The sequence below is a fragment of the Amblyomma americanum genome, chromosome 5 (genome assembly GCF_052857255.1).
Source record: "Amblyomma americanum isolate KBUSLIRL-KWMA chromosome 5, ASM5285725v1, whole genome shotgun sequence".
Classification (NCBI taxonomy): domain Eukaryota; kingdom Metazoa; phylum Arthropoda; class Arachnida; order Ixodida; family Ixodidae; genus Amblyomma; species Amblyomma americanum.
Window position 1 is genome coordinate 87,145,785 of NC_135501.1, and position 27,101 is coordinate 87,172,885.

General features: G+C 44.2%; 1 protein-coding gene and 1 pseudogene across 3 annotated transcripts in view; one reads left to right on the forward strand and one right to left on the reverse strand.

Moving 5' to 3' along the window:
* LOC144134033 (arylsulfatase B-like) overlaps nucleotides 1-27,101 on the reverse strand; it is a 54,297-nt pseudogene that overhangs the window by 23,673 nt on the left and 3,523 nt on the right. The window contains exons 2-3 of the transcript XR_013315117.1: nucleotides 18,059-18,193; nucleotides 7,374-7,485 (exon numbers count right to left, since the gene is read on the reverse strand). The product of XR_013315117.1 is annotated as an arylsulfatase B-like (transcript). The remainder of the gene's footprint in view (nucleotides 1-7,373; nucleotides 7,486-18,058; nucleotides 18,194-27,101) is intronic.
* On the forward strand, nucleotides 612-27,101 carry LOC144132579 (juvenile hormone acid O-methyltransferase-like). 2 transcript variants are annotated; one of them, XM_077665076.1, is made up of 5 exons: nucleotides 612-719; nucleotides 21,865-21,900; nucleotides 22,365-22,934; nucleotides 24,165-24,330; nucleotides 25,440-27,101. In XM_077665076.1, the coding sequence occupies exons 3-5, from the start codon at nucleotides 22,428-22,430 to the stop codon at nucleotides 25,625-25,627; spliced, it is 861 nt and encodes a 286-aa protein (XP_077521202.1). In that variant the 5' UTR covers nucleotides 612-719; nucleotides 21,865-21,900; nucleotides 22,365-22,427; the 3' UTR covers nucleotides 25,628-27,101. The 2 variants fall into 2 exon arrangements, with proteins under 2 accessions (XP_077521202.1, XP_077521203.1); XM_077665077.1 differs by having other exon boundaries at nucleotides 22,381-22,934.

Genomic DNA, 27,101 nt, shown 5'->3' on the forward strand with positions numbered 1-27,101 from the left:
TCAATGGCAAAACCTTTCACAAATGAACACGAAAAAGAGTACGGTCTCAACTACCCGCACGAGAGAGAGATTGCTGGCGTGAAGAAACCCCGATATGCGCATTTTTAGCCTGCGGAAAAAGGGCAGCTTTTACCAGCATTTAGTCTAAAGCACACAGCAGCGGAACGCTTGGGAGTGCGAATCTTGATCTACGCTTGTAATGGGCTCAATGCACTTTTTATCGGGCACGTGCTATTGTACAGGTGGAATTTCGCTGCTTGTTTGCGGAAAGTTTAGGAACTGGCGCCTTAGGCAAGGACAACTTTTATCCTAGCGCTGCTGAGTACGTAGTGTACGCCACGTGTGCAAGTATGAGGAGAGGTGCCTAACCTCATGAAACAATTTTTTAGGTGGAGCGGATCTGTTTACCTATGCTGGTTCCGTACAATATAATTGAGCGGATGTTTTATCCCGCTGTGAACGACCTCAGCGTTCCGGCCAGGCTTTCGCATCAATGCTGCAGTGCTAAAATATAAAACAGGTGTGTCAACCTGTATGCATGCGGGCAAATTTTTGCCGTGCGCTTTTTTCATATTCCATGGTGAAGCACCTGTTTCCAGCAGCTGACTTCCAAACGGTTCTGTGCCGTTCGCTAGCGCTCTTGTGTCCCATGATTTTACTGTGCATCAAGTCCAGTTGCACAAAGGAAACGACGATATGGTTCAAGCCGCTTAAAATTGGTGAGCCTGTGTGTCGCATACTCCTTATATTTCATAGTGTCCCTGACCAAGCCCAGTCACCTATGCACATTTACCTATGCACCTTGGTTTCGGTGACTGTTGACTCCCTAATTAAGTATATATATATATATATATATATATATATATATATATATATATATATATATATATATATAAAGTTGAAAATGCCTGTCCGAAACGTCGACACAAAATAAATCTATGGCTAAATGAAGCGTTTTCAACTTTGAATTTTTGCCTCTAGCAACCAAATACGTTTATCTTACTATATATATATATATATATATATATATATATATATATATATATATATATATATATATATATATATATATATATATATATATATATATATATATATATATATTTAATGAGGGAGCCAACAGTCAGAGAGACCAAAGAGCATAGGTGAATATATATATATATATATATATATATATATATATATATATATATATATATATATATATATATATATATATATATATATATATATATATATTTATATATATATATATATATATATATATATATATATATATATATATATATATATATATATATATATATATATACTTAATTAGGGAGCCAACAGTCACCGAAACCAAGGTGCATAGGTAAAGGTTGTATTTTTTTTAATGTTTTGTGCTGATCAGTGGGATAATAATACTTAGATTAATATAGGGCTCAAAGAAAATTACTTATAAAGCAACAGAAAAAACAAGTACTGTGAGCGACGAGTTAGTGAAGGACTCAACATTAATTATGGTCCCTTCGTAATTTTTAGCGCTAATTATTACCGCAAATAAAAGCGGGAGTTTGACGTTTCGATCGAAAGGTAAACCATGTCACTTTGCTCTGCGATGTCAGTGCATATTGAAGTAACCCAGTTGGCCGAAATTAGTCCTAAGCAGAATCTACACATAGGCGTCTCTCAAAGGCGACGTGCAGCGTCGGTGCGTTCAAATTCTTATTAAAAAATGGTGACCAGGTATTCCTTTAAACATGACAGGAAATCTAGACCATAATAGAGAATTAAGTATTTCAGTATTTCTTGTGGATACTTTGTTGTGATCATTCATTAATTCCTGATTCATCTGTCATCATTATACTGAACTAATATATACTGACGATAACATCATGTTATGCTCTTGAGACGAACCTTCACTATGGAACTTAAGTCGCAAAAATTGCTTTCCTGTGAAAAGAAAAAGGCTGTGGTTTAGGTGTGGTTAAACCTGGAGTGACGCGATAGCTACAGCCATGGCCGAGTGGAACTGGCTAAGTCGAATTGCAAAGTCTGTCTTTTGACGCTGCGTTTCGCTGGGCGTTCCTTCTTCATCTTCGTCCCTTGACGTGGATTCACTCTCTCCCCCTTTTCCCCTCTTCACTCCTCCCCCACTAGGCTTCGACGGCGCGCCGCGCCGTCACGCTGAAAGCTCGAAATGCTAGCGTAATGTAGGCGCATGGCGCGCACACCAGCTTCGGGCTATGACGTCACTCCGCGCATGCGTACAGCTGGCGGAGTGGTGATGCCACGTCTCAGCGTGCAGCCCCGCTGACCTCGCGAAGTGGTTGGCGTAGTGTAGCTATCGCTACAAAATCTGATGCGGTGCTTACTAAAACACGCGGTTACAAGTTTTGACCTATCCTGCGCTATGTTAACTATCTGAGAATAAAACTCTTTTGTTTCATTATGCCATTGATAAGCTTACGAACCCTGTGAACGCTACAAGCGCCAGCCTAAATTTGCGTTGCTTACCCGCTTCGCGATAGTTTTTTTTTTTTGCGTTTGGGCTCCATTCTTTGATTAATCAGTAGTATTCTTCATGCAACTGAAAAAGGTCAGCGCTTAATGTCTTCTCCTACTCACGAACAAGCAAAATACTGGGTACAGTTACCTTGAAAGAAACATAGTTTACTCTTACACTCCACATAAATCAAGCTACAGGGACTTGGTTCACAACACTATTTATTCATTTATTTATTCACGTTGCCTCACAGGCTCCAAGCATGGAGTATTGTGTGAGGGGGGATTACATAAATAGGGGTAATAACAGGAGCATGAATGACACGATTATATAATGCTGATTGACTGTTAGTACTCATTAAACAGTAAGAACATCATTATACAATAGTTATTGACGCGTCAGTAATTAGAAAAAATGGCTGTTATTTCGGTCCTAAAAGAAGCTGGATCACGAATATTGACGATGTGTTCCGGAAGACCATTCCAGTGAACAATAGCCTGCGGCAAAGCGGATAAATTGAATGCAACGGTTTTACCTGAAAGGCATTTGAAGCTGAGATGGTTGTTTAAACGGCGCGAGGTGCGGTGAGGTTGGGCAAGAGGGAGAGTCGAAAGATTAGTGCTATAGACTATCTTGTGAAATAAGCAGATTAGGGCAATTAATCTTCGTGATTGCAAGGTACAAAGAGAGAGCGATAATTTAATGTTTGTGACGCTTGAGTGACGGTCATAGTTTCTGGAGATGAAACGCGCAGCACGATTTTGGACTGATTCAAGGGAGTTAATTAAATAAGCCTGGTGAGGTGACCAAATGGATGATGCATACTCGAGTTGCGGACGAACAAATGTTTGATAGGCGAGCTTACGGGTAGTAGCAGGAGTTCCATGAAGATTCTGTTTTAGGTATCCTAAGGTCCGGGATGCTTTAGCTGTTATTTTCTGTATATGAGTGGACCAGGACAAGTTACATGAAAAATGGACACCGAGGTATTTGTAAGAAGACACCTGAGAGACTAAGCTGTTATCGAGCATGTAATTGAACGAAGAGTTAGATTTTTTGCGGCTGAATGTCATTAACTTGCATTTTTCAGGGTTAAGTGACATTTGCCATGATGAACACCAAGCGGTTACATGATCGAGGTCCCTTTGAAGTGCAAGAAGGTCTGCAGGTGATCGGATTTTGCGGTAAATTATGCAGTCATCTGCGAACAAGCGAATGGTTGATGTAATGTTAGATGGCAGATCATTAATGTAAATCAGGAACAGCAACGGGCCCAGGACGCTTCCTTGAGGAACACCAGATAGAACATCGCTAAACGGAGATGAGTGGCCGTTAACAACCGTGAACTGTTTACGAAAAGACAAGAAATTCCTTAGCCATGAGGTTGTTAGTAAGTCTAGGTTGAGGGAAGTAATTTTACCTATTAAGCGTGAGTGCGCAACGCGGTCGAATGCTTTTGAGAAATCTAAGAATATGCAGTCTGTTTGGAAGTTCTCGTCCATGTTGTGTAGTAGCTCGTTAGTAAATTCCAGTAGTTGAGTCTCACAAGAGAAGCCTTTCCTGAACCCGTGCTGGTTAGAAAAAAAGAAATTATTACTATCTAGATGCTGCGCCACTGCTGATACGATGATGTGTTCGAGGATCTTACATGGGACAGATGTCAATGATATGGGGCGATAATTTTGCGCGTTCGTTTTATCACCTGATTTGAAGATGGGGATAATTTTACCAATTTTCCAATCCCTTGGAATTTCACCAGTTGATAGCGACTGACAAAATATATGGAAGAGAATATTGCTTGAATGGATCACTGTGCTTTTGAGAATTTTTGTATTAATATCATCAATGCCAGCAGAAGTCGAAATCTTAAGATTGTTTATAAATGCTGCAATACCGGAGACACTTATTTCTATGGGACTCATGTACTGGTAATCGGCATCTACTAATGGTGGAGTAGTGGAATGGTCTTCCTGTGTGAACACAGAAGAAAAATAATTATTAAATATAAGTGGGCATTCTTCTTCTATAACTGGAGCACCAGTGTTATCCAACAACGAAACAAGAACCGGAGTGTCAATAGGTGATATCGTTTTCCAAAATTTTTTAGGGTTGTGTGTCATAAGGGATTGAAGGTCATGGGAATAATATTTAAGCTTTGCTTTGCGGATGGCACTACAATATGTTTTTTCGGCGGTTTTGTGTTTCTGCCATGAAGCCGGTGTGCCAAGGCGTTTGGCAGCTTTGAATAGTCGCTTTTTCTTGTTTTTTAATGCATGTAACATCCTGTTGAACCATGGTTTAGACGCGTTCGTACGGAGGGTGAGCAGTGGTATATGACGGTGTACTAATTCCAGTAAACTATTTTTGAACGAAACCCAGTTATCGTTGGCCGAACGCTCAGAAAAAGTCGGAAGATATGTGTCACAAAAGGATTGTAACCCGATATTAATGGCATTGTAGTCAGCGCGGTTATAATCAAAAATACTTTTATGTGTTTGTGCACGTGCGCATGAAGGCATGGAAATCGTGAAATTAAGCAGTTCGTGATCACTGAAGCCATCAGAATAAGAGATAGGGCTTATATTGTCTGGGACTGACGAGAAGACGAGGTCAAGCTTATTGTTTCCTCGGGTAGGTTTTTCGACTACTTGGACCAAAGAGAAATCGAGAGTTAGTTGAACAAAATTAGTGCCATCACGTGTTCTCGAACTTAAGCTCGGCCAGTCAATTTCGGGAAAGTTGAAGTCACCAAGTAGACAAATACTTGCTTTTGGAAATTTAGCTTTTGCTTCAGTTAGGTTATCATGTAGATCAGAGATGAATGATTGCGGACTATCTGGTGGTCTGTAACAAACTCCAAGAAGATGCTTGGAAGATGGCGATGTGATGCAAACCCACAAAATTTCTAATTTACTAGGAATATCAACGGGAAAAGAAGTTATATGCTTTTTAGCAGCAATCAACACCCCTCCTCCCCTTCTGTCGCTCCTATCGTTTCTGTAGATAGTGAAACTGTCCATATCAGGCAAGACTTCATCGTTCCTAATATCTTTATGGAGCCACGTTTCGGTTAGTATTAAAATGTCGCATTCACAATTGTCAAGGTATGAACAAAGTTCGATGCGCTTAGGAAGAATGCTGCGTATGTTAGTGAAAAGTAAGGAGAGCTGCGATTGCGCGGTGTTATTGCGGTAAGATGTTTGTTCTTTCCTGATGACACGTGTAGCCGAGCACCACCTTACCTATGCGGAAGATAGTTTTACGGTGTCAGTAGCGGCGTCGTACACGTAAACAGTATCGTTTATTCTCAGCTTATCGACATTTAGCTTGTACGGAACTTTTTGTGGTTTGGCAAATTCGATCAACTTCTTTCTAGCCAGTCGTGTCTGAAAGGAAAAATCTTCGCGCACAGCATAGTTAGTTCCTTTCAGCTTGATGCCGTTCCCAATGATCAGTTGTTTGTCCTTAAACAATGTGAATTTTACCATCACTGGCCTGCACTTTTCCGGGTCGTATTTACCAATGCGGTGTGCCCGTTCTATTTGCGATGAATCTACTGTAATGTCCAATTCCTTCTTGCACAGGTCAATCACTTTTGTTTCAGCACTTGGCCATGTCTCAGATATGTCATCGGAAAGGCCGAAAAAAAGCAAGTTGCAGCGTCTCAGCCTGTTTTCCGCGTCATTACAACGCGATTCAATAATTCTGAGCTGGTCAGAGATGACGCTGGAAACTGCACCAGGAGAATCAGCCGAAGACGCAGCGGGATTGTTTTTTAGATCTGAAACGTCCACTTCAACACTGCGAATTCTAGAAGACAACTGCTTCAGTTCAATGTCTACTGACGCTTGCCACTGCTTCAACTCTCTCAAATCACTTCGAATTCCATCTTGGCCGGATTCGATCCTTTGTACAGTCTCCAGCACAGTAGCCAGGATGTCATTAGAATCAGGTCCGGGGTTTGTTTCCACATCCCCGGAAAGAATTAAGAATAAACTACTTAAGCAATGTTGCACAGTTTCCTCGCATGCTTCTAGGGCAAATAACCACTCTCTGGGGCACGACACCATAAACAAGCAGCGATTCTTGCTTCTTAGGCAAGTGCAATGATTATCTCATTATCGACGCCTGAGATGCTTCCAACTATTGTTTTAATTGTTTCCTGCAATGTCTGTCTGTGTCTATCATTATTATCTTGTTTCGTAGTGTTATCTCTCGCAAGCCCACTCCCCCATAATGTATTGACTGCGGTGGGTATCAAAGCAGGTCTATGTAAATGAGTAAATTAACCATAAAGGAAAAAAAATGTTCAAAATCACTAATTACAAAAATAACATTTTCTTCCAGCTGTAATAAAAGAACACTTCGCGGATGGCAGGGCTCTGGCAGAGGAGGCAGAATTTCCTCGCTTTCTAACATATAAACTTGACAGTATTATTGATACAAACTAAGCCTTAAATAGACAGCGTCAAGGAGAGCGCACAGACAAAGTGCGCACAGAAGACGCGCTTTTCGTCTCGGTTGCCTTGTACTTAGTTTTCAGCAATGACTCACTACCAAGCAAAACAGGCAGCGCTCAACTTCACTTCGGTAGCCACAAAGATTTCTGTCCCTCTCTTCCTGGGTTTCCTTCGCTACCTTTCTTTTTTTTCTTGAGTCGTTTTGACTGTTAGCAGTGCAGCCTGTTTTCAGGTCGCATTTTTTTTAGCCTCTCAGAATGATCAGAGAATAAGAAAAAAAATCAGACCAAATGTAACAGGCACTACGCTCATAACCTTGTCTCGTTTCTAGCTGCGGTATATTTACACGCGCTTGTAATTTAAGGATCGGTACCTCCTGCGAACAGTCGCCAAGGGTTATCGTGCAGTTTTCGACTCCTGCTTACGGTGTACATATGGGTAGTGCGTAGTGCTGATCCAGAATGACTCCTTCTCTCGCCAACCGCTCCAAGTTGGGGCTCTCCATTTTCGCGTTGTGCCAGGAGATGTCGTTCCAACCTGCCAAACAGAGATGCCATTGAAAAGAGTGTCTGATTAATTTGGCCCCTGGAATGAATTTGAATTAGAGAAAACCTAGCGCCAAAACCATGCAACCACAAGGATGAACGACGACGAGACATCGCTCGTCCTTGAGGTTGCATAGTTTTGCCGCTAGGTTTTCTCTAATTCAAGTATGCACGGACTAGCCTAAAAAGAGGTGTTAATGCAGGAATGAACTTGTCTCTGCGGTGGTGAATTATGGATCGCTAATTTACTGTTGCCTATTGGTTTGGTTTATGGGGCTTTAACGTCCCAAAGCGACCCAGGCTATGAGAGACGCCGTAGTGATGGGATCCGGAAATTTCGACCATCTGGGGTTCTTTTACGTGCACTGACATCGCACAGTACACGGGCCTCTTGAATTTCGCCTGCATCAATATTCGAGCGCCGCGACCGGGATCGAACCCGCGTCTTCTGGGTCAGCAGCCGAGCGCCATAACCACTGAGCCACCGCGGCGGCTTTTACTGTAGCGAGTTTTAGGATCATTGTTTCTGTTGGCTCTTTGCGTGACCATACCTCACATGGTAACGAGATAGAGCGAAAGATGCCGATGTTGTCCTACGTTGGAGTGGCACACACCTACAATGGGGAAGCGGCCAGGATGCCTTGCACATTCAAACAGTTTAGAAACATTGACTCATTTAACGTAGACGGGCTTCAGTTTTTTGTTCAAGGAAATTATTCTCGGAATTATAACCAACAAACGAGTTACCCTGCGGCAATGATGAAATTATGGAGATAATCGCAGACAGGTATTAGGACATATCTCCTTGCGCTTGCCCAAAAGGAGAGAACACTTCGAGTGAGGGGAATCTGCAAATAAGCTTTTCGTAGCGAAGCAAACCGCCGACAGAAGAAAAGAAAGTGACCTGATGTTTCTAGTTCACGACAAGCTGCACAAAGATTCGACAAAGAGAACCCCGATTTGAACAAATATAGATTTAGTTGTGGAATTCTGCACCGCAATACGGCCATTGACACCTTGCATTGCCGGAACTACATAAGCGCACATTCGAAGGGAGTACGAAAGGCTGAAAATCCGCTGCAGCATGGAAAAAATAATGCCTCGAAGAAAGCCGTTGCAAGAAACGTTGAAAGCGGGCTATATGTCAAATGCACTGTGTTTAGAATAAATAGTACCGCAGGTCTGCAGAGGGCAGACTTTGCTAAAAAATCAGCCATCACATTAGCATCAATGCCGCAGTGTCCAGGTGTCCAGTGAAAATGCACTTCATTAACATGTGATGGAATTAAAAAACCTTAGGGAAAGACCAAGAAGAGCGCCCCTCGACCCATCGAGTGAAGTCAGGACTGAAAGGTTGTCAGCAAGTATAATGACCTGAATAACGTTGCAAGGGACCTTTTGTAAGACCCACTGAATGGCTAGAAATTCAGCAACGGATAAAGGCGTATAATCAGGCACCTTAAAAGAATAACTATAATCAAGAGCCCTAGGGGCATCTGTGGGCATCTGTGAAAACTGCAGTATTCGTTTGAAATTTGTGCCAATACTCTCCCACATGGCTATTTAAAACATTTGCAGGCAAACTGTTTGTATTTCTTCGGAGGGTGTTGTAAAAGTGAATAACAGCATCGGTCCGCGGTTGTGCACATTTACTACAGCAGGAGATTTCCGAACACAATATGAGAGAGCTTATATCTAGGCCAAATTATACCTGAGAACAGAGCCGGGGTTGTCGGAAATATGGGGCAGCCAATTCAGGCCAAGGCTCTAAAGCTCGAAAGAAAGTTCGCACAGAGAAAAACTGAACAGCTAGTTTAAATCAGGTATCCGCACCTCCAATAGCAGTAGATAATTTACCGCAGTTTTTGGTAGTCCAAGGCAAAGGCTCCGAACACGTTTCTCTAAAAGCATCTTAATTTGAACCTTTTACCTCGGACAAGCAGACAAAAGAGCAGAATCAAATTGAAGTAGTGAAATCACATAACATATATAGAGAAAAAGCAGAGTCACGGGGCGCACCGATTTTTTTTGTGACTGGTTCTCACGAACTGCCGAGGGCATGCTCACCTTTAAGCTCATTTCTCTGAACTTGTAGCCGCCAGTCTGACTACGGATCGTAGGCAAAACCCAATATTTTGCGGAATCAACCAGTAGTGTTGGAGTATTGCGATACAGCACGGAGATGCAGAGAAGTGGTGGCGGGGGGAAAACAAGCAGGAGAGTCTTAAATACGTTCCAAACTAACCACAGGCTGTACAGCCAGACTTCCTGAGAGTTGAGGTACGCTAGCAACTGCTGATGCAACGTATGGACATTCTTCCCAGAAGCGAAGAATGCAATGTCGCCTGCATATACATAGACCTTGTAAACTGGGTAGAGAGGAATATCTCGCATGAGTGTATGAAACCGTAGCGGTGAGAGCACCGAACCCTGAGGCACATTTTTCGACTGAGCGGATGTGTTGGAATTGTACTGGCCATCAGTGCAAAAGAAATGCCTATCCTTTAAGAACTCTTTTAGCTATGCGAAGAGGTACTAAGGAGGTTTGAGGTCAGCTACCTTACGGAGAAAAATACTGCGCTCAACAGTGTCGAATGCCTTCCGTGCCCGCCGTGGTGGTACAGTTCAATTCATGACTGGCCACGAGATGTTGCCCGAAAAGAACAACTTAGGTCTCAAAAGCCCCACTGGTGGCAGTAGCTGGCATCGCAGGGCTGTGGCCCTTGGCTTAACCGCTACACCACTGCACTCGTTATTCGTTCGATACAGTTAAAATGTAACTTGCCTTAGCGTTATACGCTGTAGCATGAATTTGGGTAGTAGATGCGCACGAAGAAAGCGAAAATGACCAAAAAACACCTCTCCGCTACACAGAACGCGTGGATAAATGCGCGGAAAAAAGTTCAACAGCTTTTGTAGCGCGTGCGTAAGGCCAATATTGCAGATTATTTCCTGGTGACAGCAATGCTGGAGATGAAAAAGAGGACTTTCGTAAAGAAACAGTGATCAGATATGACCTCTACGACGTTTTGATTGGTTCCACGTCGCCCTTCTGTGCGCAATTTGCTGTTGCTTACTAAGTTGGCAAAGCGACTGCCGTACGGTCCGGTAGTAATTTCTGCTGAAAACCATGTACACTCGTCAACATAAATTTTCTACAGTAAAATAGTTTTAAGTTGAACAAGCAGCATGCTCTGGGCAAACTGACTGCTGCGCAATTAAAAGTAATGTGCAAAATAAATTATATTAATTTCATTAGGAGAGCAGCGATGGCGTAGATGTAGAACATCCGCCTCGCGTGCAAGAGGGCCGGGGCTCAAATCCTGGTGCCGCGCAATTCTCCACCGGGGTTTAAAAAAAAAATCCGCGTGCTGATGGAATTGCATAACCAGGCCTGGAGTGCGGCCTGATCTCGGTGACCAGAACCGACAACGCACTCTCTCACCAGAGCAGGATATGGCCACCCTGGTGTAGTACTTGGCCACAACCTTCTATGATCAAACCAATTAACCCTCGGCCCTCAGTCCCCAGCGGCTGCAGAGCAACTGACCACGGCGGCGGTCAGACCTGTGACGCAGCGGAGGGTGTTAAGAATCTCTGGCTCCGGACAGGCCGCCATTGGAATCTGAACCTGGCAACGTTTAACGCTAGAACTTTAGCCAGTGAGGCTAGCCTAGCAGTGCTGTTTGAGGAACTAGCGGGAATTAAATGGGATGTGATAGGGCTTAGCGAAGTTAGGAGGACAGGTGAGGCGTATGCAGTACTAAAGGACGGACACATACTGTGCTATCGCGGGTTAGAGGGTAGACGAGAACTAGGTGTGGGATTCCTCATTAATAAGGATATAGCTGGCAACGTAGAGGAGTTCTACAGTATTACCGAGAGGGTAGCAGCTATAGTAATTAGGCTGAATAGGAGGTACAAGCTGAAAGTGGTGCAGGCCTACGCACCCACATCCAGCCATGATGACCAGACCGTTGAAAGTTTATATGAGGACGTAGAATCGGCAATGAATAAAGTAAAATCGCAGTACACTGTACTGATGGGCGACTTCAATGCGAAGGTGGGCAAGAAGCAGGCTGACGACCACGCGGTAGGTGACTATGGGATAGGCTCTAGAAATAGCAGGGGAGAGTTATTAGTCGAATTCGCGGATAGAAATAATTTACGGATCATGAATACCTTCTTCCGCAAACGAGAAAACAGGAAGTGGACCTGGAAGAGCCCCAATGGTGAGATTAAAAATGAAATCGACTTCATACTATGCGCTAAACCTGGCATCATTCAGGATGTGGCCGTCCTCGGAAAGGTGCGTTGTAGCGACCACAGAATGGTAAAGTCTTGAATTAGCTTAGACTTGAAGAGGGATCGGAAGAAGCTAGTGAAGAAGAAGACCATTAACGAGTTAGCCGTAAGAGGGAAAGCACAGGAGTTTAGGATAGCGCTGCAAAACCGATATTCGGCTTTAACTGAGGAAGATGATCTTGATGTTCAATCAATGCACGATAATCTGACATCAATAATTACGGAGTGCGCAGTAGAAGTAGGCGGTAGGACAGTTCGAAAGGATACCGGGAAGCTACCTCAGGTGACGAAAGATCTGATTAAGAAGCGCCAAAACATGACGGCATCTAACGCTAGCGATAGAATAGAACTAACGGAGCTATCAAAGTTAATAAATAAGCGCAAGGTAGCCGACATAAGGAAGTTTAATATGGACAAAATCGAGCATGCTATAAGGAACGGAGGTAGCCTAAAAACAGTGAAGAGGAAACTAGGCATAAGTAAAAACCAGATGTATGCATTAAGAGACAAGCAGGGCAATGTCATTAGCAATATGGATAAGATAGTAAACGTAGCCGAAGAGTTCTACACAGGCCTGTACAGTAGCCAATGTAATCAGAGCGTTAATGAGAAAGACAGCAGTGCACAGCAATGCCTCATCCCGCCAGTAACGAAAGATGAAGTAAAGAAAGCCTTAGAAGCAATGAAAAGGGGAAAAGCAGCTGGGGAGGATCAGGTAACAGCAGATCTGTTGAAGGATGGAGGGGACATCGTGCTAGAAAAACTAGCCACCCTGTATACGCAATGCCTTATGACCTCGACGGTACCAGAAGCTTGGAAGAATGCAAACATTATCTTAATTCATAAGAAGGGAGACGCCAAGGACTTGAAAAATTACCGGCCGATCAGCTTACTATCCGTTGCCTACAAAGTATTTACTAAGGTAATCGCTAATAGAGTGAGGGCAACGTTAGACTTTAATCAACCAAATGACCAGGCAGGCTTTAGTAAAGGATATTCCACGATAGATCATATTCACACCATCAATCAGGTGATAGAGAAATGCGCAGAATATAATCAACCTCTATATATAGCTTTCATTGTTTTCGAGAAAGCATTCGACTCAGTGGAAACCTCAGCAGTCATACAGGCATTGCGTAATCAGAGGGTAGAAGAGCCTTATGTCAAAATACTGGAAGATATATATAGCAACTGCACAGCTACTATAGTCCTCCATAAAGTCAGCAATAAAATTCCAATAAGGAAGGGCGTCCGGCAAGGAGACACGATCTCGCCAATGCTGTTCACCGCATGTCTACAGGAGGTATTTCGAGGCCTGAATTGGGAACAGTTGGGAATAAGAATAAATAGAGAATACCTAAATAATCTGCGATTTGCTGATGACATTGCCTTGCTGAGTCACTCAGGAGGTGAACTGCAAATCATGATCAATGATTTAGACAGGCAGAGCAGATCGATGGGTCTAAAAATTAACATGCAGAAAACCAAGGTAATGTTCAACAGCCTAGCAAGGGAACACCAGTTCACAATCGGCAGCGAGAGCCTAGAAATTGTGACGGAATACGTCTACTTAGGACATGTAGTGACAGCTGATCCGGATCATGAGAGGGAGATAACTAGAAGGATAAGAATAGGGTGGAGCGCATATGGCAAATTCTCGCAGATCATGAGTGGCAGTTTACCAATTTCCCTCAAGAGGAAAGTGTACAACAGCATAATTTTACCGGTACTCACCTACGGGGCAGAAACGTGGAGGCTAACGAAAAGAGTTCAGCTTAAGGTAAGGACAACGCAGCGAGCCATGGAAAGAAAAATGATAGGTGTAACGTTAAGAGATCGGAAGCGGGCAGAGTGGGTGAGGGAACAAACACGGGTTAATGACATCCTAGTCGAAATCAAGAGAAAGAAATGGGCTTGGGCAGGGCATGTAATGCGAAGGCAAGATAACCGCTGGTCCTTAAGGGTAACGGAGTGGATTCCAAGAGAAAGTAAGCGGAGCAGGGGGCGGCAGAAGGTTAGGTGGGTGGATGAGATTAAGAAGTTTGCAGGCAAAGGGTGGATGCAGCTGGCAAAGGATAGGGTTAATTGGAGAGACATGGGAGAGGCCTTTGCCCTGCAGTGGGTGTAGTAGGGCTGATGATGATGATGATGAATTTCATTAGAGATTTTACTGAATTTTATGGAAAAGTTGTAGAAAACGTTGCCAAAGGGCCAGTTTAAGTGCTCAGCAGTGTTCGGCTAAGCATTGGGAAAATTGAGAGTGAAAATTTTGGAGATGAGTCAGGTGTAGACGATGAAATGTGCGAAAATAGCGTAAAGATATTGTAAGCCAGACAATTGGGGTTTGATGCCACAGCGGCTAGTGCAGAAAGAAGACGGAAGACGAAGCTGACAAAGTTCAGTTTGGCGCTGATGAACGCTTGACCACCAAGCTGCGGTGTACTAGCAAAGATTGTGGTTGTCCACATTTATTCCTTGACTTCCTTCTTTACAATACTAAATTATATCGTGCATAATTTTCCATATAACCCCAGTGATGCACGTCTTTTACAGAGCCAGAATAAAAGCTGCATTGGATCAGAACGAATCGAGGTTAAAATCCACGCGCATTGTGTCATGCCGTCTCACATGATGACGGTATTATAAATTTGCTTGTATTAGTGGCTAGCACAACACGTTTTCTAGATAGAGAGTACGACAGAGATATTCTGGGAGCAATAATACGCGCTTCTGTCTGAAAATTGGGAGGTCGTCCTCATTGCTTTTGCAGGCGCTCAGTTTTGCCGGCTTGCCAAGTTTAGGCCACAGTTACTATTTTAATCGATGCAGTTACATATAAGCGTCCTGTTGTCACAGAAATTTGCAAGGAAGAACAGCTTCTTATATATGCGCCAGCGCCTACTAATTATTGATAGGAACGTTTTCTCCTTCTTATCTATGTATATTAATTGAAAAAGAGATGGCATCCGCACGAGAGCAGTGAATAAAAGCTTGCGGGAAGCTACAGAGCTAAAGGGCCTTTGCACGCCAGGAACGCCGGACGGCGACTAATAGATGCATGGAGGAATAACAACAGCCTCTGCTTCGAATCAGGGTTATGGCGAGGCCTATCGAGCTCCTTGTTGTTTTTTTTCTATCCCTTTTTCGCAACAGATACTAACCTTAACATGTTCCGCCTTCATATTTCCTGTTTCTAAAATACAGGTCAAAATTACATTTAGGTTGTTCCGACACTTAATGATAATTCACTATCCTTAGACCTCAAGTCTGATTTTAAGGCACTTATTCTCCGACACTCTTTTCACTGGCGTGTATTGCGGATGCACTCTCATTTTTTCCATCAATCCTGAAGCATAAGGTTTTAGGCATGTAGTGCCTACAAGCAGCATCTAGATGGACACAGCTGCATTCTAAGAAAATATGCTTGATTGCGTCTCCAGATTTAGTACACACTGTACATGAACCATTCGTCTGGGCGCACTTCGATTTATAGCTGAGCATTTAAGGATCTTTGAAGTTGCTTTATAAAATAAATCAGTGACTCTTGATTTATCATAAAGCGAGTCCGTCCTCCCTTCCTTTTTTCCCTTCGCGGTCACATTCAGCTTCTTTTCTTTGAATTATTCCAGTTAATATGCTCTGCATCTTTTACCCTAGGTTTAACTCCCTTTATTACCGTTTCCTGCATGCGTACAGGTTAGGTTTCTAGTCCTTTTCCTGTACTATCCGACGCGGTGGCTGGACGGTTACGGTCCTCGGCTGTTGACCCCTAAGACTATTCTTCGATTCCGGCCATAGCGGCTGCATTTCGGTGGAGGAGCAATGCTGGAGGCCCGTGTACTGTGCGATGTCAAGGGAGGTTAAATAATTCCATGTGGTCGAAGTTATATGGTCATGCACTACGGCGTCTCTCATAGCCTCAGTGACTTTGAGATGTTAAACACAATAAACTCAACTATTTTCCTGCACTGCGAGTGAAAGCCCTTTCTGCATAAAGGCTTCAATGTCTAATTTTTACAACTGTAAATATCCATCTTTTACAGCCTTTGTTATACAAGCTTATACGTGGCGCTTCGCTCCTGAAAACGATGTCCATCCCTCATCAACCTGCACCTCCCAAGTGATCGCTTACCTTTGAGCACCTAATGCTAACCTCCCAAAAACTGTCTGATTTATTTATGGCAGCGATTGCTTTTCTCACGTTAGGCTCCTTACCGCGATATGAAAACTAAGCCACGGCAAAACTGCTTCTTTCCAAGTACTCCACATTGCGTCATTCCTACGATACTAAAATAATGCCCCATTCTTCACTGCTCTGGCACTTATACCTCTAGCCCTAATAGTCTACTCGTGCATTTTCACGTATTATGTGCCTTCAATTAAGTGTACTCTCAGGTATTCGTACTTTCCTACTCTCGGCATGCGATGATGCTCTACTGTGAGCGCCGGCTGAGTGGTTTCATTGAATGCGAGCAAAAATGACTTATAATGTCTGAAAAAAAAACAATCTAGACGGTTTCCTTGAATTTCCATGTGCCTACGAGGAACTGTAAGGCTCCTTTCCCGCCAGCTAATACTACGATCTTGTAAGTATACTCGAAACAGCTGCTCCTATTAATTCCACCTTGTTTATATTGTAGATGATATCGTAACTAACACCTTCACAGCTTTCTTTCCGTATTGATCTAAAATGTCACAAGCAGGAGGAGCGACAACGGACAACACTCTCTAACTGCTGTAGACGTCTGGTGTAAAGATCAACAGAAAACGACATCAGTAGTGTAGAATTTTTGCTCGTAGCACTTCATCCTCAAGCACCCTGCCCTAGCCTCTGAATTTAAGGACCGTTCTTTGGAATTGCCGAAAACGTTTTTGCTTCTGCTCGGCGCTGAGAAGTTTGTCGTCAGCGTGCATACATCAGTTGTATATAAGTGTAGCGCGACCCTATGAATGCAGCGAATTCTCATCCCGGCATTTGGCCAGCATGTCGTTTGATATCAAAAGGCGATGAGGATGACAAGCCACGGAAGAAGCGTTGGTACGACGCAGTTCGGCGAAGTGGCAGAACCATTTCGATGCTGTGAGTTTTACACTCCTACGAGTAAGGTGAAGAAGAGGTCTTCGACTCGTACGTCGAGCGTTTTAACCGCTATTGGAAGGTAATACAAATAAAAGACGACAGTTCAAAGAAGACCGCTTTCATTACTGCCTTCGAAAGGATTTGATACAAGACCCTCAAAGACTTGCTTTTGCGTGCATGCCCAGATGACAAGCCGTTGCGGAACCTGGTGAAGGTACATAAAGAGCATTTTCAAGAGAAAAAAAATCCAGCAAAAAAAAGACCAGAAGACACACACAGGTCCTGTGTATTTTTTCGCAGTTTCATTTTTCTTGAACATGTACCAACTCGCCCAGCCATTCACGCTTATAGAGAACATTAGGCGCCAGGGAGTCAGAAACAGCAGAGAGGTTGCAGTTCAACCATTGGTTACGGTGCCGAACCACTGGCGACCGTAACAAAAGCAGATAAAAAGGCGAGACTTTGTGGAGACATTGCGAGACTTTGTGTTTACTCTTAGCCGGCTATACAGAACGACCACTTTTAACTACTACTATTAGGAGACGTATTTTCTGTGCTTAAAGCGTTTACGTAAAAATGAAAAACCTGTGAACTGCGTATCAGTAAATTCAGCTACATGAAGGTTCACAGAAGCAACTCAAATTAATACGCGCCTTGGGGTTGCTCAAGTGAGCGTCTGGACATGCGGTATCGAATTTCAAGTGCTGTAATTTTTCGGTCTGTCATGAATGAGTTGATCAACGAACTCAAAGGTGTGGTTTCCGACTTAGACGCCGCTATGATTTCTTTGCGGTTCGTTTGACGAATGTCACGACCGAGAGGAAGCAGTGCTTGGAAGGTTACAACGCCATGGACCTATATTGACGCAAAATAACGCCATGGACCTCGATTGACGCAAAATAAATGCAAGTTATTTTAAGACTCTGTGCGATACTTAGGTCCCGTATGGAAACCGCTGAAATTCGTCCGTGTGCAGAAAGAGTTTAGACAATGAAGAGAGGGCCAGCTCCACGCAGTCTAATAGCTGAATGCGTATTTAGCACGTCAGCATTTTATGTGAAATTTATTTCCTAGATGTTGGCCAATCTAAGGCCTTTGCGGAACCTACTTCAGACAAACCCGACCTGGAGTTGGGCACAAGGCGAAAAATGCTTTCTTAAGAAAGTAAAAAGTAGCTCACTCAAGGCAGTGTCCTCACTACTCATGGTCGGTCAAATCCGCTAGGGTTAGTGGCTGTAGTGGCTGTATATTTACGGTCCACGCGCATCACTTGCACTAAAGGGCTTGCTGTGGCATGGCAAGCCCATTCCTGGATCTGGAAAGCAAAGATGGATGCTTTTGCTCGCTTCATACGGCTACATGTGGAAGTTTCCAAGAGGCAATCTCTAGCAGGAGCAGATGCCTTTAATACTTTCTATTGAATATTGAACAGGACACCAGTGACTATATTCTCACGTTGGGGTGACAACCTCGTTGACGATTTACGAGCCGACTAAAGGGATTCCTAACAAAACTTTTTATTAGGCTCACAGGCGCCCACAATTCAGCAAGTGGAGGGCGTCAATAGCAGCGAGGGAGATTGGCGGTCATCGAGGGCCAGAATCACCGCTGCTTTGACACGGCGTGTCTGGAGGGTGCTCTGGACCGGCCATGCTCAATTTATAGCTGACAAAGAACTTGAGAGACAAACTTCAAATTTCAACTAGAACCATTTCGTACAACGTAGAAGCAGTTGGTGTACCTGGCTGCGATCACTCGAGATCAATCTTCGTGCATTTTGCATAGAAAACAGCAGGATGAGCAAAAGTATGAGCAAGCAAACAATACAAGCTTGGCATGAATATCAAGTTCTGGTGACGCACGACTCGAACTTCTCAGCTGAAAATATCAGAGAGGCAAAAACACCCTGCATTATAGAAGGCCACGTTTTACACCCGGAACAGCTGGCCGCCAGACTTACGCGAAAAAAATGATTTATGGTTAATGGGGCTTAATGCCCCAAAACGACTCAGGCTATGAAGGACGCCGTACTGAAAGGCTTCGGGAATTTCAACCACCTGGGGTTATTTAACTAGCACTGACATCGCCCAGTGCACAGGCCTCTAGAGTTTCGCCTCCATCAAAATTCGACCGCCACGGCCGGGATCTAAGCCGCATTGTTCGTGTGAGCGGGCGAGTGGCATAACGACTGATTCACCACGGCGGCAAACGCCAAGAACATGCACCGTACTTTGCAGGACGTCACAAAGTGCCGATTGATCATAACACCAGCATGTTGTGAAAGGTTGTTGCTGTTCTTTTAGTGTTCTGTGCTCTTTCCAGCGTTCAACTTTGAAGTTATTGCGTCAGGTTTCCCATGGATCAATTTGGATTAACAGGCTTGTTAGAAACTGCGAGTGTCATCTTAAGCAGATAGAGCATATTGAAAAAACGGAGCTAGAGTGTGTATCATGCCAGCTGAGTCAGAATGTTTCTCCGCATATGCTCACAACGTCATTGGAATAGCCGACTCGGCACTGGAAAAGAATAAACCTCGATTTTGTGCATAGCATGTCAAACTGGTTGCTTGTTCTTGTTGATGCGTACTCGAGATGGGTTGAGGTCATCTGCATGTCTACCACATCTGCCGAAACAGGAGAAAAAGATGCTCGCTGTTTTTAGGTAATGGCCCACAATTCCTTCTACATAACTTGCGATGTTTCTGTCAGCAAATGAGATAAGCAACAAAACACCGTCTGGGAACAAAGCGTCAAAAAACAGTGCCGAACGCCTCGTTCGAGCTGTTGAAAGACCTAAAAAAGCAGTTAAGGATGAAAAAGAGCGCGTCTGGAGGTCTATTCAGTATCCTGTCGATAATTTCCATTTTGGGCACAGGGACACACGTTTGCGTAGCAACAGAGAAGGCACTAACGCAACTGCTTCTCTCTTGGACTCCAAGAAGACGGCTGACGCAGGAACGTCTACAGTTCAGTGACAGCCTGTGAAAGAACGGTCCGCAACGACGCGCCCCGCGGCACGACTTCAAAGATCGATACAGACTGGAGTCACGGGATCCAGTCGAGGTTACGCTTGCCCGCATCATTCTCAGGGAATTAGTGCTGTTACGCACGTCGTAATCATCGTAACGAAGAATGTTTTATGCACGGCGACCACCTGAGAGAAGCCACGTTTCGTGTTCCTGATCGAGAACTACTTCGTACTCCGGTTTCCTTCACCAGGCTGCAGCCCTGCTAAGTAACAAAGCAAGTACATGGCGGGTCCGAAACATCTCTAAGGTCGACAGGAGGCCAAGAGTCGCAGCGTGACTAGAAGGAGGCTGGTACGAGTAAACGACTCCACAAACGGAAGCTCCTCACAAAAGCCGTATGAATTGGCTCCTATACTAGCTTCAACGTCGTCAGTGAGCCAAGCGTGGAAAAACTAGCGCCATGTTTCCCTGTAGACGAGGCACAAGATTCAGACGGCAGCTAAAACTCTGGGGATACTGTTAAAAGAAAAAGAGAAGAGAGGAAAAAAGATGGGAAAAGAGTGTTCCGACTAAGCCTTGACAAGCTTCTCAGTGCGCATGCGTGAATTATCTATAGGAGCTGCCCGCTCCGATGATTAAAACTAGTCCTTTCTCTGGCGGCTGGCAATCATGTCGTTTCATATCAGTATTCTCCTTTAATTTTAGTTGTAGTCGTCCGATAGACAACTAACATGAACTTTTCTTGCATTTTATGTTGCCAGTAAGTAATTTCTGAAGTTAATGTTTTCTGTTTCAGCCTTACTGTGCTGCAAAAGCAGGGAATAGTGCCACATGCTGGGAGCAACGCGATGTTTTAGCCGAGCTTTGTACGCTTTAAGCGCAGAAATACAAGACTGTATAACGTGGGCTGGACCGCACGAGCGCGACTAGCGCGCTACGGGATTTAAAAGTGGGTAACCCCGCCCACTCGCCTCCAAGCATCTTAAAATGCCATCGATATTGAAATTCGACGTTATCACATCACAGCCTCGGAGTGCACGGATGTCGCAAACAACTGCTTTTGCATACAGAATTCATCCTGTTGATAAAACTGTATCCAATTGTTCTAGCTTACTGGCCCAAACAAACCAGTGCGCCCCTGTATCCTATTCATTTAGGACATCTATAGTACATGGCTGCCTGTGCTTACAAATCACAAACAAAATGTCCCTCTTTGAGGAAAATCAAAAACGACTGCCGCCGCATTCAGTCTCGGAGCATGAGACGTCGCATTGCACTTCCGGGATCACTTCTGCGGATTACCTTTATTAGGATAGTTGTTATTCTAACAAGGCATAGTTTTACGGTTCCTTTTGTTGCCACTTGTCACGTACATTGTCCCACGCCAAGTTTTGTAGCGACGGCTAGTCGAACAAAACAGGCCAGCATAGGCGATATCGCTGGCCCTTTACCTGTTTGATCTTTCTTGAATATAAAGAGAGCAAATATTTAACACTAATATGTTTGCTGATGATCTGCTTCTGGTGAACATGAGTACGGCATGGCGATGCTTCGTGGGCCACGCGGGATAAAAACAAACAACTAGGAATTTACATGACTGAGAGTATAGCTTTTTCAGTTTTTAAGTTCCCATTTGATAGCACGCTGGAGAGGAATTTCAGTCGCAGGAAAAGGTGCAGCGCGAAAACACAGGACTAAATGAGCGAACAGACACAGTCCTGTCTTTTTGCGTTGTGCCTTTTCCTGTGAAATCTACCGGCTAGCCCAAACTAATACCCCATTGGAATTTCAGACCATCCGCCAGTCCTGTGTAGCACAGCCAGCTGCTCGTTCCTGTTGGCGCGTGTCTCGTTAGTTTTTTATTTGTCCTTTCTCAGGCGACTACTCTGGCCGCATGTGCACATAGTTCAGGCGCCGATCATTGAGAAAATGCAATATCACCAAAATAAACGCTGGGTTTACGCAGTATATCCAGAGACAAATAGAATGCAAAGTGTAATTATTTAATCTATTTACAGGTGCCTTCATCAGTACGAACGACAAATGAAAACAAGGTATGCGAGAAGACTGCGTTTCTCATATGATGTCAATATTTTCTGCCGTTTCCATAGAAAATCGCAGGTCAACCTTCTGTGTTTTTGCAGATACTTATATGCATTTTACATTGTATATGTTTATGTATTCCTTCTTGTTTATTCTAACTATCGCGCAGCCTGCAAATTATTTTGCTGTGTGCTACCTCTGCTCTAAATGCAGCTTTTCCTCTAAGCTGTCATGTGTCCATGAGTACATGAAATAAATGAAATGAAACGTTTTAAGCAGTGTTGCTAGAATTAGTATAGCCTTTTGCATGTCCCAAAAACCGCGCACATTTAAAGCAAGTGTGCCTTTTTTAACCTATGATAGAGCTAAAACCAACCACATCGGGGCTCCTTGGGTAGCTCCGATAACCGCGCACCACTTTTGCGTTGTCTAGCAACTCAATCCTCACAGACTAAGGTGCACATAATTGCCGCAGGTTGGTGCGATTTCAGGTACCTGAGCAAGTATAACTCGCCCAAAGCGAAGAGAAAAATTCACGATGAAGTTCCGGTTTCCTGCGGAGTTCTACGCCAAATACCTCGATTACCCAAGCCGACTAAACAAAAATGCCCTGGAGAATGCACAGTTCTTGAAGCCCTTGACGAAAGACCAGCAGGTCTTGGAGGTGGGATGCGGAACCGGACAGTTCGCTCAGAGATTCCTTCTGCCTCACTGTCGTCCCTGTCGGAGACTTGTGGCCACGGACATTGACCCTGACATGATCGACTTCGCGAGGGACCACTATCCCCGTGCTGATGTCGTCTACGACGTCCTTGACATCGCCACGAACGACTTGGGTCCGTTCTCGGAGCGCTACGGCAAATTCGATCGAGTCTTATCCTTCCTGGCGGTCCAGTTGATCCAGGACCAGAAGACAGCATACTCCAACATTGTGCATTTACTGAATGACGAAGGCGAATGCCTCGTACTCGCCTTCTCCAGTCTTGAGACCGTAGACGTGTGGGCGGAGCTGTGCGGAACTGAAAAGTGGAGGGGACGTATACCAGTAAGTAAGACGTGCCTAAAGCGGTTTCCAGCTAGAGTTTTCCAGTCGACTCTGTGCCGAAAAATCTGTGTGATTAACAGCAGAGATTTCTTCGACAAATTTTTAGCCAAAGAAGTGTGCAAAGCACTGGGACAACCAAAAAAAACATCGTAGTAGTGAATTCTTGCTAAAAATTTAAAGCAAATTTTTTGAAATATTGTAATACATCTGAGTTCACAAAATGAAATTCGATGAAATTTTAACAAATAAACACCACGCCAAACAACTCAACGTACACGTTCCTGTTGGCACGAATCATTACCGTATCCGGTCGAGGCAGCTATCTATTGCTCAGTCCTGATTTCTTGAGGTTCCCTGTTTTATTTCATTTGACAGTGTCAAATGCTAAAGAAAGGAAAGCCTCAGGCCAAAGCGGGAACGGTGTCATTTTCTGCAATGCACTGTAACGGTCGTGTTCTCGATCCCGTTGCCTTGCGGGTCGACGTATGAAGCGAAACTACGCTTAGTGCAAAGTGTAAGAGAACATCACTGCAGTGCCGAAAAGCCTTCCATGGTCGCCTTGGCATTCTTTGTGAAGATTTTGACGTACTCCCTTTGCTGGAAGGAAGTGTTTAACACTTGAAGCGAACTGAGCTCTTGCGGGGCTGGTTTGTTAAGCGATGTTCGTTTTCGTGCTGAGTCGTTGACAAAAATCGGTACATAACACTATATATGTAATGCAAAGTTGAAAACGCTTCATTTAGCCATAGATTTATTTTGAGTCGACGTTTCGGACAGAGCCTGTCCTTTCTCAAGAGAGTCTTGAGAAAGGACAGGCTCTGTCCGAAACGTCGACTCAAAATAAATCTATGGCTAAATGAAGCGTTTTCAACTTTGCATTTTTGCCTCTAGCAACCAAATACGTTTATGTTTCTATACTACACTATAATCACCAAAAAATTGAAGAAACATAACAGGATTTAACTGAAGACGTTTGGGCTGAGGACCAGCCTTTTTCGAGTGACAACCAAAAAACACACTCGAAAAAGGCTGGTCCTCCAGCCGGAACGTCGTGAAATAGATCCTGTTAAGTTTCTCCAATTTTTGGTGATTTTATAATATATATAAGTTGCTAAGTTGATATGCTGAGTGCCCGGCAACATTCCTCAGCCATACGTTTTGCTTCCCAGACGTATGAATTAAAGGCTTCATGTTGATTGTGCAGAACAAAACCATGTGCGTATCCTGCAGGACCCAGCAGAGATTTTCAACCGCTCCTTCAACTTTAACTGCCTAAAGACAGCGACCGAGGTCGAAGCCGAAGTGAGAGACACACTTCGAGGAACGGGACTAGAATGCTTATCCTGTGAAGTATACGAAGACGTATGGAAGTACGATGACATGGACTCGCTTCTTGGTAAGTGCTGACGATAAGGAGATGAATCACTTCACATCTTTCTGGTCATGAGATAACGCAGAGAACAGAAAGCTACCTGAATAAGAAGCAACCGGAGCCGAACAAAGATTATTTTGCTGCAATCCGAGTAAAACGAAAGGAAAATAGCTGCTGCCTGTCTACAGTCAATGTTTGTTTCAAGAAACGCGGCAGAGTTGGGTTGATGTAAACGTGCCGCCCTTAGAGATGACAGTGAGGGCATTTGTGCTCGCAAACTCGATTCCAAATCGTCAGTTTTTGCATGCGAAGTTGACCCCAAAATTCTTGTGCTGATTTGTTTTTGCTTCAAGCTCATTTGTGCTATATCCTTAAGGAAAAAACATTTGCTCGAGTTACACTAAGGCTTACTGCTGCTATTGATCACAGACGATGCAATCGTCTAGGTGTCTGAATTTTGGTGCTGCTCTGGCCGACGAGGAGCAGGATTTACTGCCCTTTCTGACCTTTCTAGTCTAGCCTCACATTTACGTCTTCGCAGTCTAGTTGTGAATACGGCCGGCGGTGGCGACAGAGGTTTTATTTTTTATAGTTTGCTAGCTTATAAAATTGAAAGTTCTAAGTAGCATCTTTTGCTACGGAACGCCGCAATCAATCGATATCAGTCAACCACAGTTTATTGACAGTGTACTTTTCAATGACTAATTGCGTACTGCTAAATCTCTTGGGCCAGTATTCTGGAAACGTCACAGACGGTGTCCTCAGGTGTGCCAACGATTACGTATGCAGCCCTTAAGTGTCGTTCGAGGGTGCCCTGTTAAACACTGGTTAAATCAGTCTTGGCATCAAGCTAAATAACGTGTAGACATGATAAATCCTTGCAAGACGGCAATGGTAAAATGTCTACCATTCCTGCTTTGCAGACTCAATTTCTGACTGAAAGAACAAAATACTGCTCTCTTAGTCATGCCCAATGGTATTTGTGCGACTGCCAAAATCAAGATTACAGCGTACTTTCCGTAATAAGGCAAAACTCTGCTTTTAACTTTTTAACCCTTTCTTTTCGTTTAGTGGGATATGTCATATACACAGATGCTGCAAATGCATTTTTTTTATTGCGCTTCATGTTTCAGATATTGTCCTGAGCGTTCTTCCCTTCAACGATTCCGTTCCCGAGGAGGAATGGGAAGATTTTCGTTTACTGTGGGCCGAGCGTCTGTCCCGGAAGTTGTCAGCGTCACCGGGCCAACCTTTGGAAGTGAAGGTCGGCCTCTACGTCTTCCATGCCCGTCGCTCCTCAGAATGTGCAGCAGCTGATTAGTCCCAAGCAATTATTGAAGAACTGTAATATGCGGTCGCTGCTGTCACTCGTTGCCACCATGCTGAATGCTGTTCTTCTGATAGAGTATAAGGAATCCAATCTAAAGTTTGTGTCCGCCACGACAGTGCCGCGCTCCTCCCCTAGCAGCGGAATTCTGAGGCGCTGATCGGGCACAACGCTGCCACGGCGGTTTGGCTGAATGTATGCACGTGTGGCGCGCGATTTTTCTCTCCGCGTGCAGATACCCGAAGGCTGCCGAATGTCCCCATTATGTTCATTGGTGGGCAGTTTCAGCGATGACCGAAGGAGCGCTGTGGTCGGCGAAGAAACGTCCTGCTTGCCTTGTAGGCTTTTCTCAAATGACGCATGCGCTTACAGGCGTGTATGCTATAAAAAATGTACACAGGGAGGCAGGAATAGTTTAATGCAGATGCAGCATCGGGCGGTGCAGTAGTGATTATGAAATTATGCTAATGATCTATCGCTTACGATAACCGGAGAGAACGTGCCGGCTGGCCCTCATTATATGCGCTTTTAGAAGAACTTTTTGTTGGGCTAGATGGTGCATGTTGTAACACAAAAGAACTGTAGCGCACCCAAGACGAACACAAGAAAGGACCGCACATTATTTGTGCACTTACTCGGCCGACGCCGTGCAAACTGGTAGCGCGTAAAACTGCAAAGGCGAAGATTGTAAACGCCATTCCGCTTATGAACGAGCCTTGTGTCGTACGCACACGGTAGCAGTGTGGCTGTGCAGATTACAGACCATAGACTGCAGATCCCGATGCGGCAGCGCAAAAGTGGCACGTGCCCTATCGAAACGTATAAAAGGCCTGACATGATAGTGGTTTGTGAATTTCGTGTACGTAGAGTGTGGGCTACGCCTTATAGGAGGACTCTAGATTAGCAGAATTTTTGGATATCTGTACGGTAAATACAATTTTAAGGTAACTACAACCGTACGGCAGTAGCGTCTAGGCAAATGCGACAACGGTAGGAACGGCAGTGCGTTACCGCAACGGTCGGACATGCCTTGCGCCCTAGCTCCAACCGCCTGGGAATTATTAACGCACATCAAGGTCGCGAATTGTGTTTTTGTATTTCGCTCATATTGAAATGCGGCGAGATTCAACCTGCGACCAGTGCGGTCAGCAGGCCAGTGTCAAAGCCACTGACGCACCACGAAAAGAAAAAAATAACGGTAAAGTGTGACGAGTACTCAAGTGTAAGTAAGCAGTGGGGGGTGAGCAAAGACAATGTGAAGACGCGAAGAAATGAAAATGGCGAAGCGCATTCATGACGCACTTTCGCTCGAAGGGAGCCTTTAATTTCAGTTTTCACTTCATATACCACGGGATTATTCAGTCTCATCACAAATCCAGGCTTGACGAAAACGGCTTGTCTTTTCGTTATTTGCCTAAGGCCACGCACACGAGGAGCTCCCTTTCTAAAGTACAAGAGTGCGTTGAAA